General features: G+C 44.5%; 1 protein-coding gene across 4 annotated transcripts in view; it reads left to right on the top strand.

The window, feature by feature from the left end:
• GABPA (GA binding protein transcription factor subunit alpha) overlaps positions 1-15,378 on the top strand; it is a 72,699-nt gene that overhangs the window by 36,727 nt on the left and 20,594 nt on the right. For all 4 annotated transcript variants that reach the window (XM_029579270.1, XM_029579269.1, XM_029579268.1 and 1 more), the window contains 3 exons: positions 2,271-2,516; positions 3,358-3,552; positions 4,834-4,890. In XM_029579270.1, coding sequence (XP_029435130.1) covers positions 2,271-2,516; positions 3,358-3,552; positions 4,834-4,890 — 498 coding nt within the window. The remainder of the gene's footprint in view (positions 1-2,270; positions 2,517-3,357; positions 3,553-4,833; positions 4,891-15,378) is intronic.

Genomic DNA, 15,378 nt, shown 5'->3' with positions numbered 1-15,378 from the left:
CGGCTTGATGTGAAACGCGTGTTACTCCGTTATCTTCAAGTCAACAATGAGTTTCGGGTCTCTGATCATCTTTTTGTCCTCTGGAGTGGTCCAAATAGGGGCAAACAGGCTTCTAAGACTACTATAGCACACTGGTTGAAGGAAGTGATTGCCTCGGCTTGTATTTGCCAAGGCTGGACAGTTCCTGAGGGCTTGAAGGCTCACTCTTTGCGTTCTCAGGCTACTTCGTGGGCGGAGAATCAGTCTGTCTCTCCGCAAGAGATCTGCAGGGCCGCTACATGGACATCCCTGCATACTTTTGCTCGGCATTACCATCTGGATGTGCACACCCCGGTCTGTCTCGGTCCCACCCGGTTTAGGGAAGTTTTGGTACATCCCACGGTCTGGACTGATCCGGGTACGTACAGGGAAAGGAAAATTAGTTCTTACCTGTTAATTTTCGTTCCTGTAATACCACGGATCAGTCCAGACGCCCTTCCTGGTTTCTTTCTTTTCTGGTGTCCGCTTGAAGTTTTTTCCTACAGGTCTTTGAATGGATATCCTCTATCATTCTCTTCAGGACACCGGAAGCCTCTGTAATTGATGACCAAAGATATGCAGGAGCGCTATTTTACAGAGTCCATTCATTGTTGATAATTGTTTCGTTGGTTACTCGTTTATTTATTTAAAAATGTTTGTATACCGCTTTTACAAACTATGCTTAATCAAAACGGTTTACATAAAATCTTTCAAAAGAATAGGTTAAATAAAATAAAAGGTTAAATATAAAATTATAAAAAGTATATTATAGAAAATAAATTTAAATAAAAAAAATTATAAAATAAAAATTACTATAATATCTGGTGCCTTATAGTTAAATATGTGAGTTGATTGGTGGGTATAATTTGTAGGAGAATTAAAGTTATTTTAGATAATTATAGTTTCAATGCTATTTAGGTAAATGTGTAAGTTAATTGAAAATATAATTTATATAGGATTAATGTTATTTAGTAGATGTAATTTTGAATGCAATTTGGAATAGATAAGTTTTTAAGGATTTTTTAAATTGACTGAGATTGAATATGGATCTTAATGAGTCTGGTAATTTATTCCAAAGAATTGGGCCGGTAACTAGAAATCACCAGAAACAGAGCATTTTCAAACGAGCCTGTCGAGGAGATGGAATGTCTAACAAGTTTTTATTCATTGATCTTAGATGTCTAGCAGGTTTATATATACGGAGAAGAGAACATAGAGTAGTAGAATTAGGATTATGAATGAGAGAATGTATAATGATTAGAATTTTGAATTGTATTCTGTATTTAACTGGTAGCCAATGTAATGATTGAAGAACTGGGGTGATGTGATTTTTTTCTTGAGGAATTTGTTAAAATACGTGCGGCTGCATTTTGAATGACTTGAAGTGGTTGAAGAGTGCTATCTGGGAGACCTCTATATGTAGAGAATTACAATAATCAAGCCCTGAAAAAATATGGGATTGGAGAATGGTCCGAAAGTCCTGAAAAAATAATAAAGGTCTGAGACGTTTCAGAAGTTGCAGTTTGAAAAAGGAGTTTTTGTAACCATAGAAATGTGTTGCTTTAGTGATAAATCTGAATTAAGAATTATACCTAGGTTTTTTGCTAATTTAGAAATAGGGATTGAAATTCCATTAAATAAGAGTCGAGATGGAGGACCTATGGACGAATCGGATATTGAACTGAAATGAACTATTTCTGTTTTTTTGCTTGATCCATTTTCAGAGTTTATCTTAAATTCTTATCTGCTTTGACAATGGTTATACTGAAGGGCGGCAGGATACCCTTTTCAGTTTTAGTCTGTCTCCATCTGCTGGGCAGGAGGCTCAACCCACGGTCTGGACTGTTCCGTGGCACTACAGGAATGAAAATTAACAGGTAAGAACCAATTTTCCTATAGTCGGTGTGCCATATTTTCAAGGACTTTTTGCAGTTTGAGCATATGTTGAGGTCAGACTGCTTTTGTTTTATGGACATATAAGAAGGCTCCAGTTCCGGGGATCCAACCCCGAGTTCCCTACAATAGGGTTTTAAGGACTAATCTTTGGCTTGGGTACAGGTCAGTACTAAGGGACTGCAGGTGGCACTCAGTGCCTCAAAAGTTTCGTTTTCTGCCTCCATCTGCTGGTAGGGAAGCATAAACCCACTTGTCTGGACTGATCTGTGGTATTACAAGAATGAAAATTAGCAAGTAAGAACCAATTTTCCTTTTTTCCTTTTATTCAAAAATATTCTTTGCCATGAATGTTGCAGGGATTGAGCCAAAGTTAAACATCCTTGAGATCGTAAAGCCAGTAGAGACAGTTGAAGTGGTCATTGACCCGGATGCTCATCATGCTGGTGCTGAAGCCCAGCTTGTAGAAGAAACCCAGGTGATAACACTGGATGGCACAAAACACATAACCACCATCTCTGATGAAACCTCTGAGCAAGTGACACGATGGGCTGCTGCACTGGAAGGGTACAGGAAGGAGCAGGAACGCCTTGGAATACCTTATGGTAAAAAGAATTGTATTCTTGACACATTTGAGGACAGGCATAAGTTATAAGATTTAGAAGTTTGTTTCCTGTTTGATATACAAAATAGCAGTCCGCATTCATTGTGTGTATAGATAGATTTATTTTGGTGGCAAGTGGAGCCAGAGTGGAATGCTTCTGTTTATCCCTTTATTCTGCACTCAGCCGGCCGAGTTTTATATTGCATATCCAGCGCCTCCCAGGACAAATGCTTTTTTTTTTTTGTGTGAGGTCTCTTCATATGTATGATTTTCAATACTTAGATGCTGGAGTTATCTGCCCCCGACCCCACCCACTCTGCCTAGAGTGGGTGGGGGGGGGGGGGGGGGCAGAAAAATCATAGGAGGAGGCCTAGAGCTGTGAGCAGATAAAGAACATGGGAGGTGGCCTGAGGCTGCTGGGGGTGCCCATCTCATTGGTATGCATAGAGCATGGAAGGAAGCCAATGGCTGCTAGCAGAGGCCTATGGTTGCCTATGGCATCTCATACCCTTGCACTGGCCCTATCAGTGGGATTTTTTTCACACATGATTTTATAAATACAGGATTTTGAGTTAATAGTATATTAGTGACAGAATCTAGCATGAGAACATTAATATTAATGCCACAATATTAAGATTTTTATTCCTTTTGTACTGGTGCAACTAGGCAGGAATTGTGACGTGGCAGCCTTGCCAGTATGTAAGAATTTCATCTGATTTAACCAAACATATTGTGTTTCTATTTCTAGTGCTGGAGATTATGAGAAACAAATTTTGTAGCTGAAAAGCAGAGGAAGCAGTTAGTTTACTTAATCTAACATCTGGTTTCTAACTTTGTCCCAGACCCAGTCCAGTGGTCTACAGATCAAGTCCTTCACTGGGTAGTGTGGGTGATGAAGGAATTCGGCATGCAAGGTATAGATATTGGTACCCTTAGCATTCCAGGACGGGATCTTTGTAATTTCAACCAAGAAGACTTTTTCCAGAGAGTCCCTCAAGGAGAGATTCTGTGGAGTCACCTGGAGCTGCTCCGGAAATGTACGTGAGTTTAACCACAAGACTTATGTAGCATTCTAGAGAATATCAGAGTGTGGTTCAACATTTAATATAGAGAGGGAGGTTATTTTTCCTGCTTTTTGATTTTATCCCACTCTAATTGAGAGAGCAATTTAGAATTGTATTTTTTTTTTTATTTTATTTTTTACTAGAAGAAACAAGAAAAGAGATGAGTGAACCACACAAACAAATGGGAAACGAATGGTAGACAAACAACAAAAGGGTAATATAGATAATTATACAAAAGAAATATTAAAACACACATAAGATAAAATATTATAAATTTAATATCAATAAAAGCATAAATACAATAAAATTAGCACAGTGATAGGTCCAATATACCCAACATGGCCATGTTTTGACAAAAGTGTTTGCATCGGGGGTGATTACATAAATTATCATCCGTACATCTGTCAAGAAACCATAAATGTCTATGCTCAAACTAGAAAATTTATATTAAATGTGTAATATCTTATCCTATATGTTTTAAAATATTTATTCTTTCATATAAATTATTTATTACCCTTTTTTGTGTACTACTATTTTTTTTTAAACTAGAGCCAAGTGAATGGCGCTGGCAAACCTTATCCAACATCTGTAAGTAGATTAGAAGAGAAGTTCTCTGCTGTTTCTACTCAGTTGTGTGTGGCTTACTGCTTATTATGCTTCTCTCCACAAGCCTTCTCATGTGATGGGCACATCACATGAGAAGCTGCCTCAGGTGCTGTGATGCTGGGAGCAGAATGTTGAATGGATTATATTTTTTCCTATTGACCTTGAATTCCCCAACATAAATCATTTTACGAGAATGTGAGCCACACAGACTGGTGCAGGGAATTCTTTGTTAACATTTTGCATTTTGAAGTAGTTCAATGTAAATATTATTATGTATTAAAATTACATTTAAAATGGTTTATGGTGCATGGTATGAAGAAATGTCTGGGCTTCGTTATGAAGGTGCTTGAGAATAAGATCCCACAGCAAGACAGAAATGCTGAAAAATAAATTGGGTGCAGCATGTGAACAAAGTGCAGATGCAGGACAAAGATTTGCGAGATCTATGGACAGACCATGCAGGGGGCCTAGAACAAGGAATCTACAAACCATGGTGATTTAACTTGGTGGTTCATTTTTTCTTGCTCATTTGATTAATAGTGTAAGAAAGTAAAAACTTTTACTTCCCAGCATCTGCTTTAGGGTTCCATCTTTATTTACTGGGTCAGATTTGGAGATTTTGAACCTGTGTTTTGTTCCATTCTGCAGATGTGTTGGCTAGCCAGGAACATGCAGGTGAAATAGCAACAGTTACGATTGATCAGCGTAAGTATGCTTACTAGTTGTATGTATGGGGGATTGCTTTGTAATCTGTCTTGTACTTAAAGGAAAAGTACAAACTTTCACTTACAAAAGTTTAGTTTACATTTTAAAAAAATGTCTACAGAAGTAGGTATTATCCTAGGACAAGCAGGATGCTAGTCCTTACATATGGGTGACATCATTGATGGAGCCCTATTGCGGAAAACTTTCTGTCAAAGTTTCTAGAAACTTTTGACTGGCACTCTGAGCCCACTGAGCATGCCCAGCATGCCATGATATTCTGCCACAGGGGTCTCCCCTCAGTCTTCGTTTTTCTGCGCTGCTGTTGGCATCGCGGAGTAGGAGCCTGTGTGAGTTTTCTCACATACTGTCTGACTAAAAATCAGATTAAAAAATAATTCTTTCTCTCCCATATCGGGGTCTCCAGTGTTACCACCGGCCGGTGAGTATTTTTTCTCTCATTTTACTCTCTTGCGTAAAACTATTTTTCTTCTCATTTCCATCAACGGCTGTCGAGGAAAATATGGCCATGGGATTTAAAAAATGTCCCAACTGTAATCGGACTATGTCCATTACAGATCCACACCTTGAGTGTGTCCTTTGTTTAGGTCAAACGCACGATGTAACATCTTGTCCAAAGTGCGCTGAGATGACCGCAAAGCGTCGAAAGGCCCGACAAGAAAAGATGGAACATTTATTCCATCTACAACATTTGCCTTCCCCATCGACGTCCACTCAAATCGTCTCTGGCCGGAGTCTTGAAACGTTTAATCCTCAAAAAAACATCGTCCGGAAGGCTCAGGGGATCGTTCATTGCCTACCCCCATCCGTGGCATCGACGAGGTCAGCGGTGGAACATCGACCAAAGCATCGGCACTGCCATCCATCGATCCCGGAGGCGCTTCTTTCCCCAGAAAAATCGACTGCAAAACGGCCTCAACTTCAAGAAATACCGAGGCCTTCGACGCCTAGGCCTTCACCTCCTCTCGATGTGCTGATCATCGAACTTCCACAGGGCCCTGTGGAAGGACCAACAACACCTCCACCGCGTGTAGCTGCTCTGCCTGCACCAGCTATCACGGAGGAATTGACAGATTTTATCTGTCAAGCGGTGCTCCAAGCATTGAAGGACTATCAACCATTGATGCCCTCGCCGACGTCGATGCCCGCACCGATGCCGGTACCAATACCTTAGCCATTGCCTGCACCGACACCGAAGCTGCCGTCGATGCCGATGTCTCTACCATAGCTGATGCCCGGCCCAATGCCAGAACCAGTCCCGCCGATGCCAGTGCCTGGGGCCCCAGGACAGCCAGAATTAGCATTGTTTCAGCTTCTTATGAACAGATTCGACGCAATCGTCTGTGCTCTACCACCGAAACCGATTCCAGCCAAACCACATGACGACGTCCCCGGACGGATACCGCTTGATGATTCACAGCCAGGTTCTGCAGGGCTTTTTCGGCCACCAAAGTCTTCTCCCACTTCTCCATGTCGAGAAGACCCATACGATTCCTGGGAGGACAGACATATGGATACTTCTTCTGAGAGTTTTATGTCTGACCCTTCTCCTCCTCCGGAAGGAAGAAATCCCCACCGGAAGATTTATCCTTCACTAATTTTGTTAAGGATATGGTAGACACCATATCATTTACTTTGGTATCAGAAGAGGACACAAGACAACAAACGTTGGAAGTCCCTACAGTTCGTGGACACTCCAAAAGAAGTCTTGGTCATCCCTGTCCATGAAGTACTGTTAGAATTACAGCACAGACTCTGGGAGCATCCATGCTCCATACCATCCATAAACAAGAGAGTGGACCCCACTTATTTAGTTCAAAATGTCCCTGGATACCAAAAATCACAACTGCCACATCAATCAGTTGTTGTTGAGTCTGCACAAAAGAAGTCTAAAAGAATAAGACCTCATTCCTCCACTCCTCCTGGGAAGGATCACAGATTCCTGGACTCCTTGGGCAGGAAAGTCTATCAGGGAGCCATGCGCAATTCAAGGATTGCGTCATATCAGCTATATATGACGCAATACCAGAGGAATCTGTGGAAACAGATGCAAGATCTTTCAAATTCTTTACCATAGCAGTACCAAGAAGCAGCTCAAGCCATAATACACAAAGGGCTTGAAGCTGGAAAGCACAAAGTCCGAGCCGCTTACGACAATTTTGAAACTGCTTCCAGAGTAGCGGCCTCAGGAATAAGTGCATGTCGCTGGGCATGGTTGAAGGCCTCGGACCTCAGGCCTGAGGTCCAGGAAAAACTGGTTGATTTGCCATGCGTAGGGGACAACCTCTTTGGCTCAAAGGTGCAGGATGCTGTGGCCCAGTTGAAAGAACATACAGAAACCTTGCGCCAACTGTCGTCAGTTCCGCAAGATTCTGCTGCATCATCATCTCGCCGTCCTCCAAGGAAGGAATCTCGAAGGCTTTTCTACAGGCAGAGGCGTTATTACCCTCCAACATCAAGGGGCAGATCTTCTCGTTCGCAGCAAAGATCTCAGCCCAGACAACCTAGTGCTGCTAGGCCTTAACCTCCACCGCAGACGGGACCGGCTGCAGGCTTTTGAGGCCATCACCAGAGACCAAAGCCATCTCCACAACCGGATCTACCAGTAGGAGGCTGAGTTTTCTCCTTTTACAACCATTGGGTACAGATAACAACAGACAAATGGGTGCTCTCAATAATATCTCGAGGTTACCAACTGTTGGCCACTGTTGGAAGCAGGATGCTGGGCTTGATGGAACCTTGGTCTGACCCAGTATGGCATTTTCTTAACTCAATTTTGTCTCAATTCCAAGAGATTCTCCTCCAAAACCTCTTCCACTAAGCGAAAATCACATAATTCATCTACAAGCAGAATTATCCACCCTTCTGAGAGCCAGAGCCGTAGAGGCGGTGCCCCGGACTCAGCAGGGCAGAGGATTCTACTCATAAGAACATAAGAAAATGCCATACTGGGTCAGACCAAGGGTCCATCAAGCCCAGCATCCTGCTTCCAACAGTGGCCAATCCAGGCCACAAGAACCTGGCAAGTACCAAAAAACTAAGTCTATTCCATATTACCATTGCTAATGGCAGTGGCTATTCTCTAAGTGAACTTAATAGCAGGTAATGGACTTCTCCTCCAAGAACTTATCCAATCCTTTTTTAAACACAGCTATACTAACTGCACTAACCACATCCTCTGGCAACAAATTCCAGAGTTTAATTGTGCGTTGAGTAAAAAAGAACTTTCTCCGATTAGTTTTAAATGTGCCCCATGCTAACTTCATGGAGTGCCCCCTAGTCTTTCTACTATCCGAAAGAGTAAATAACCGATTCACATCTACCCATTCTAGACCTCTCATGATTTTAAACACCTCTATCATATCCCCCCTCAGTCGTCTCTTCTCCAAGCTGAAAAGTCCTAACCTCTTTAGTCTTTCCTCATAGGGGAGCTGTTCCATTCCCCTTATCATTTTTGTAGCCCTTCTCTGTACCTACTCCCGTTATTTCCTCATTCCAAAGAAAACCGGAGGCCTATGTCCCATCCTAGACCTCAGAAATCTCAACAAATTTCTGAAAAAGGAAAAGTTCAGGATGGTTTCTCTAGGCACCATGCTTCCACTTCTTCAAACAGGAGATTGGCTTTGTTCTCTGGATCTACAAGACGCTTACGCTCACATTCCAATCTTCCCTCCTCATCACAAGTATCTGCGTTTCCTGGTGGGTCATCAGCACTTCCAGTACAGAGTACTACCATTCGGACTTGCCTCAGCTCCCAGAGTATTCACAAAATGCCTGGCAGTAATAGCAGCACATTTACACAAAGAAAGTGTCCATGTCTTCCCTTATCTAGACGACTGGCTCATCAGAAGTCAATCTCAACAAGGAGCTCTGGCTTCTCTCAGTCAAACAATTGCTCTACTTCACTCCATGGGCTTTCTCATCAATTATCAAAAGTCCCATCTAACTCCGTCTCACCTGCTTCAGTTCATAGGAGCAGAATTGAACACCATACTTTCAAAAGCTTTTCTACCTGAGGATCGGGCAGACACACTGTCCCTATTGGCAAACTCGCTATACTTAATGTATTTATTTATTTATTTTGGCATTTTTATATACCGACATCCGTTTGCACATCGTATCAGTTTACATAGAACAAAAACAGTGTCGCCGTAACGACAGGCATAGCCTTTACAGAGAACAAAAAACTATAGCAAGAGGCTTAATATGGGATAACTCGATACAATATTTTCGAAATACAGATTAACTGGGTACAGAGTTATTGAGGGGATATCAGAGGGAAGGGGTTTAGCAGGAAGAGAAGGATTAAGTTTAGTTGTTTAAAGGAAACGCTAGAAAACAAGGGCAGGAAAATTGTATATACAGGACAATCTGTTTATACAGGTCAATATATACAATATTGACCTGTATATAAAAATATTTACAATAATTACAATATATAACTTCAAAAGTAACTAATATCAATATAGTGTGGTACAGCAGCTCATCAGTTTCTAACTTTACTGGGCCACATGGCTTCCACAGTTCGTCACTCCTATGGCAAGACTAATCATGAGAATAACCCAATGGACTTTAAAGTCACAATGGATCCAAGCCATTCAACCACTATTCTCTCCAATTCAAGTAACCCAACAGCTACGTTTATCTCTACTATGGTGGGCGAACAAGGACAACTTGCTCAAGGGCTACCCTTCCAACAACCAGTCCCACAGATAACTTTAACTACAGATGCGTCCACCTTGGGCTGGGGAGCTCACATAGACAATCTCCAGACCCAAGGTACTTGGACAAAACTTGAAGTGACATATCAAATCAATTTCCTGGAACTTTGAGCTATACGTTATGCGCTGCATGCGTTCACAGACTGCCTTTCACACAAGACTGTTTTGATTCAAACGGACAACACAGTAGCCATGTGGTACCTGAACAAACAGGGAGGTACGGGCTCATATCTCCTTTGTCAAGAAGCCGCACAGATTTGGGACTGGGCCCTGACACATTCCATGTTTCTCCGAGCCACTTATCTAGCGGGCATCCACAACGTAGTTGCAGATCACCTCAGTCATCAGTTCCAACCACACGAGTGGTCCCTGGATCTCTTAGTAGCAACCAGGATATTTCAACGTTGGGGGCAACCAACAATAGATCTCTTTGCATCACTTCTGAATCACAAAGTGGACAAGTTCTGCGCTCTGCACAGACAAACACCAGCCAGCCAAGGTCGCCTTTGCTCGCCCTTGGAACTCAGGCCTTCTATATGCGTATCCTCCAATACCGCTCATAACCAAAACTCTAGTGAAGCTACAACAGGACAAGGAGTCCATGATACTCATAGCACCGTATTGGCCTCGACAAGTATGGTTTCCCATACTTTGAGACCTCTCGATCAGAGAACCAATTCGCCTGGGTGTAGCTCCTACTCTCATAACTCAGGATCCAGGGTCGGTTGCGCCATCCCAACCTTCAATCCCTATCCCTGACAGCATGGATGTTGAAAGCTTGATTTTACAACCACTCAATCTTTCAACCAATGTCTCTCAAGTGCTTATAGCTTCACCTAAACCTTCAACACGAAAGAATTATTCTTCGAAATGGAAAAGGTTTACTTTGTGGTGCATGCAAAGGAGCATTGACCCTTTCTCCTGTTCCACAACTTCTCTGCTGGACTATTTATGCCATCTTTCAGACTCTGGTCTCCAGACTTCACCTGTCAGAGTGCACCTAAGTGCAATCTCAGCTTACCATAACAAGATGGGAGATGCACCAATATCCATACAACCTCTTGTTAGTAGGTTTATGAGAGATTTAACTCACCTTAAACCACCAATTCGGCCACCAGTCACAGAATGGGGACCTGAATCTGGTCTTAACAAGACTCATGCGTTCTCCTTTTGAACCGATGAGTTCCTGTGATCCAAAATTTCTCACATGGAAGACTATCTTCCTTATAGCCATTACATCAGTTAGAAGGGTTAGTGAGTTACAAGCACTTGTCACGTACTCACCCTATACAAAATTCCTACATGACAGAGTGGTTCTCCGTACATATCCAAAATTCCTCCCCAAGGTAGTTAACGGAATTCCACTTGAACCAATCTATAGTTTTACCCACATTCTTTCCAAGGCCTCATTCTCACCAAGGAGAATGGGCCTTACATACCTTGGACTGTAAGCGTGCGCTAGCATATTACTTAGACCGCACTGCAGTCCACAGGAAATCCACTCAACTCTTTTTGTTTCTTTTGAATCAAACAAACCAGGTAAAGCAGTGGGTAAACATACTCTGTCCAACTGGCTAGCAGATTGCATACAGTTTTGCTATGAAAAAGCAGGCCTTTCTCTCCAAGGGCGAGTAAAGGCGCATTCAGTAAGAGCAATGTCAACCTCAGTAGCACACTATCGGTCAGTGCCAATTCTTGAAATATGTAAAGCAGCAACATGGAGTTCTCTTCACACCTTTGCAGCTCATTACTGTTTGGACAAAGAAGGACGACAAGATTTAGCCTACGGACAATCTGTCTTAAAGAACTTGTTTCCAGTTTAATCCCAACTCCTTCTACATCCAACCTGCTGTGATCTTCGGCTGCCTCATTTTCACCAACAATACTTCAGTGTTGCTTCACTACAAAATGACTCAGCCTCTAGCTTGCTAATTACCCATATGTGAGGACTAGCATCCTGCTTGTCCTGGGATAAAGCAAAATTGCTTACCTTGTAATAGGTGTTATCCCAGGACAGCAGGATGTAGTCCTCACGAAACCCACCCGCCACCCCGCGGAGTTGGGTCCGATACGTTTTTGTTTTATTTTGCTAAAGCTTATTGCTACATACGAGACTGAAGGGAGACCCCTGTGGCAGAGAATATCATAGCATGCTGGGCATGCTCAGTGGGCTCAGAGTGCCAGTCAAAAGTTTCTAGAAACTTTGACAGAAGGTTTTCCGGAATAGGGCTCCATCAATGATGTCACCCATATGTGAGGACTATATCCTGCTGTCGTGGGATAACACCTATTGCTTTATCAGGAAAATTAAAAAAAAAAAAAAAAGTACAGAAGGGAAATTTCTGATAAGCCTTGGAGCTTTTAACATTTAAGCATCCTTTGATTAGACCAAGACTCAATTGGTTGAAGATTGAGTCTCCAGCCACATACATACATACATACATTTATTTAACAGCTTTTATATACCAGTATTCGTAGCTACATCATATCGGTTTACATGGGAACATAATGAAATACATGGAACAGGGAAAATAGCAATCTGTAGGAAACTAATGTCATTAATGAAGTACTGGAAGTAATATTTTCAGCTACTGACAAGTAGACAAGATTGCAGAGTTCCCTGTACGTACCCGGATCAGTCCAGATACCTGGGTTCATCTCCCCCTATCAGCAGATGGAGACAGAGAAAAATCCTCGCTGACACACTGTATTTAAGCAACCGTGCCACCTGCAGTTCATCAGTATTTCTCTGTCTCCTGCAGTTCTGCAGTTGACTAATTGCTTTCTTTTGAGTCTTCCTCCCAGGGGTTTATTTTTATTTTTTTTTTAGAATCCTTAGGGTTCTTCCCTGTCCAGTTGAGGCTGCCAAGCCGGGGGTTGGTACCCTTGTGTGTGCTTGGTCTGGACACCTGTGAGGTGTAAATCTAGTTGTCCAGATCCCCCTCCCTTCACGAGGCCACTGAGGCAGCTGCAGGCTCTTTACAATACTTTTTTACAATAATTTTTTGGCTATTTTTGCCTATTTTTCAGGGCTAATTAAAAAACAAAAAAAACTGTGTTTGCACCGGAGCACTGCTCTACAGGCAAGCGACTTCCTCCCCTTAGGTAGGAGCTTTTTGTGGGGCTCTGGCTGTTGGTTTGGGGGACTTTTCTTCTGTCATGGTGAGTACCTTCAGAGAGAGGATTTTAATTTCATCTCTACCTTATGGCTCACGGCAGGGCATACCGTTCATGCTGCTCTGATTCTTCCTGGCTTAATAGGTTGGGGTTATGCGCTAACGTTGCCGACAGTGGGGAGAGTTTGTCTGTGGCTCCTCCCGCTAAACAGCGTTGAGTATCATTGTCTTTTGGACCGGCTGCAACTTCTTTTTTACCTCACCTGGCCTGTGCGGGAACGGCGGCCATTTTGGATTTTGCCGCGGTAGTTCCCACGTCACCAGGAGGGTGGGGGAGGGTCCTCCATCTGTCTCTGGCCTGTTCCGGGTTGGGGAACGGGCAGGGAGGGCTAGAAGGGGAGGAAAGCTCTGGTTTGCCTGTTTTTCAACCAGACCATGCTGGTTTTTGTGCAGGGAGGCTTTTCTTCACAGACTTTGTTTTGTTACTTCATGATGCCTATATGGCCAGACAGAAAGCAGCTTGGGGGACTACACAGCCACAGATTCCACCAGTCCAGCCCACTGAGGGTCCTTTGGGGGGGGGGGGGGGTCACAGGAGGTCTCCTATGCCCGGTAATAGGGTTCCCTCAGCACAGGTCTTGATTTTTCACTCGCAGTGTGATGCAGCTGGGGGTGGTTGATCCAGTGAACGCTATCATAGCTCCTGGTGGTACTGGTTCGGGGTCTGGCCAAGCTCCCCTTTTGGCTCCGGTTATTCCGGCTACTGAGAATGCAGGTCAAGGGGATGACCCGGTCTCTTTTATTCATGAGGCGGAGGATCCTAAGGTGATCCGCCTTTTTAAAAGGGAAGAGCTGGAGGTTTTGCTTCCCTTGGCTTACCAGGTTCTTGGGGTTAAAATGCTTCAGGAGAACCAGGATTTGGACGGCGAGGACCTGGTACTACGTGCCATCCTAGATCCTCCAACTTCTTTCCCTTACCACAAGTTGGTTTGGAAGTTAGTAGAATGGGGGACTCCTGATTCTGGTTTAAATGTTGGCAAAGCCATAGGGAAACTTTACCCTCTACCAGATCAGGATTTAGAATTGTTTTCTCTCCCGAAAGTAGATGCGGCGGTGTCTGCTGTGGCTAAGCGCACCACGATTCCGGTTATTGGTTTGGCTGCTTTAAAAGATGTAAGTGGAGTTTCCTAGCGTGTAGCAGATGGACTCAGGACCAATGGGTATAGTGTACTCCTGATAGCAGATGGGAGACTGAGTCAGATTTCAATCTGACGTCAGCCCCTAGTACATATACCCCTGCAGGAAGTGCAGCTCATTTTCCGTCTCCATAGCAGTCAGGGACTATCTACATGCTCTCACAGCGTTAGATCCAAATTCAAAGAAGAAAACCAAATTTTAAAGAAGAAACCTACCTGAAGACGAGCCCCGCTCTCCTGCGGTGATACCCTCGGGTCCCTCCCCCAGTTGAGATTCCCGAGGTGATTTCCGTGGTCCCTCGAAGGTAAGCCTCGGTCCGGCGGCCGAATCGCGGCGAGGACCTAGGCCCCGATCCTCGGGCGCAGCTGAGAGGCAGCGGGTGCACCCTCAAGCGCAGCGGTGAAGGTATTTGCCCTCTCCCCCCCCCGCAGCCGGAGACCGCCTGGGACGAAACCGGGAAGCGCCGCAGACAAGGTAAGGTAGAAATCTTCTGCTTGAATCCGGTCTCCGAGGATCGAGGAAGAGCACAGGTCATCGGCCGGGACCAGTGCCACCGGGTTGATCCGCCCTAGCAGGGCCAGGCACGGCTATTTCCAAGGGTCTACCCACGTGGAGACCCTCCAAGGGGGTCGCCATATTGCCCATGTGCTTGCCGTTGCCATCTTGGCCCTATTTGCCGCGACGTTCGCTGTTCGGCCCGAGTGCACAAAACAGAGTTAGGCGCACAAAGCACTTGTGCGCATAGACTTACACGCACATAAAACCTTGTGCGCATAAGTTGCACGCACAGAGTTGGGCGCATATATACGGCTGGACGCACAGCTGCGCGCCCAACTCACATGCTCATCTTAAGCGCACCGGAGCACATAAGAGTTTATGCGCTGACAGCCATGGCACCACCAGAATCAGGGATAAAAGCTCAAGGCCTCTGCCCAGCATGCCACATCAGAGCCGCACAAAGTGAGGAGGCAGACGCCCTGTGCACGCAGTGTGAGGAGGCCCTGGGAGATCCAGTTCAGGGTCAGTCCCACCCAGGGCCGAGTACTAGCTCCTCAGGGAGTACCCCAGACCTAGCAGATCCCAGTGGGACCTCCCCACAGATGGGGACCCCCAGGGAACCAGCGCCCCTCAGCTTAGATCCAGCGTCGATCTCATGGGTGGAGTTCTTCAAGGGGATTCACACCTTTGTTCAAATGCAAACTGAACCTCCAGCTGGTCAGCTACAGGCTCCGCCGGAGGACCCTCAGGCCCCAGGTCCTTCAAGGCCCAGGCACAGGCTTCCACTACCCAGAAGCCCCACCTATGGGGACTCTGACATCTCTGAAAAGGAAGCTGAGCCCCTAGAAGAAGGGGAGCTCCCCCCGGGGACAGAGCCTCACCGAGCCATGAGACGCTTCTTCACAAAGGACGAGCTCCCGGACCTGGTCACCCAATGT

This window comes from Rhinatrema bivittatum, chromosome 15 (assembly GCF_901001135.1).
Source record: "Rhinatrema bivittatum chromosome 15, aRhiBiv1.1, whole genome shotgun sequence".
Taxonomy (NCBI): Eukaryota; Metazoa; Chordata; class Amphibia; order Gymnophiona; family Rhinatrematidae; genus Rhinatrema; species Rhinatrema bivittatum.
The sequence above is the reverse complement of the archived record's forward strand: the minus strand, read 5'-3'. Positions and strand labels throughout refer to the sequence as shown.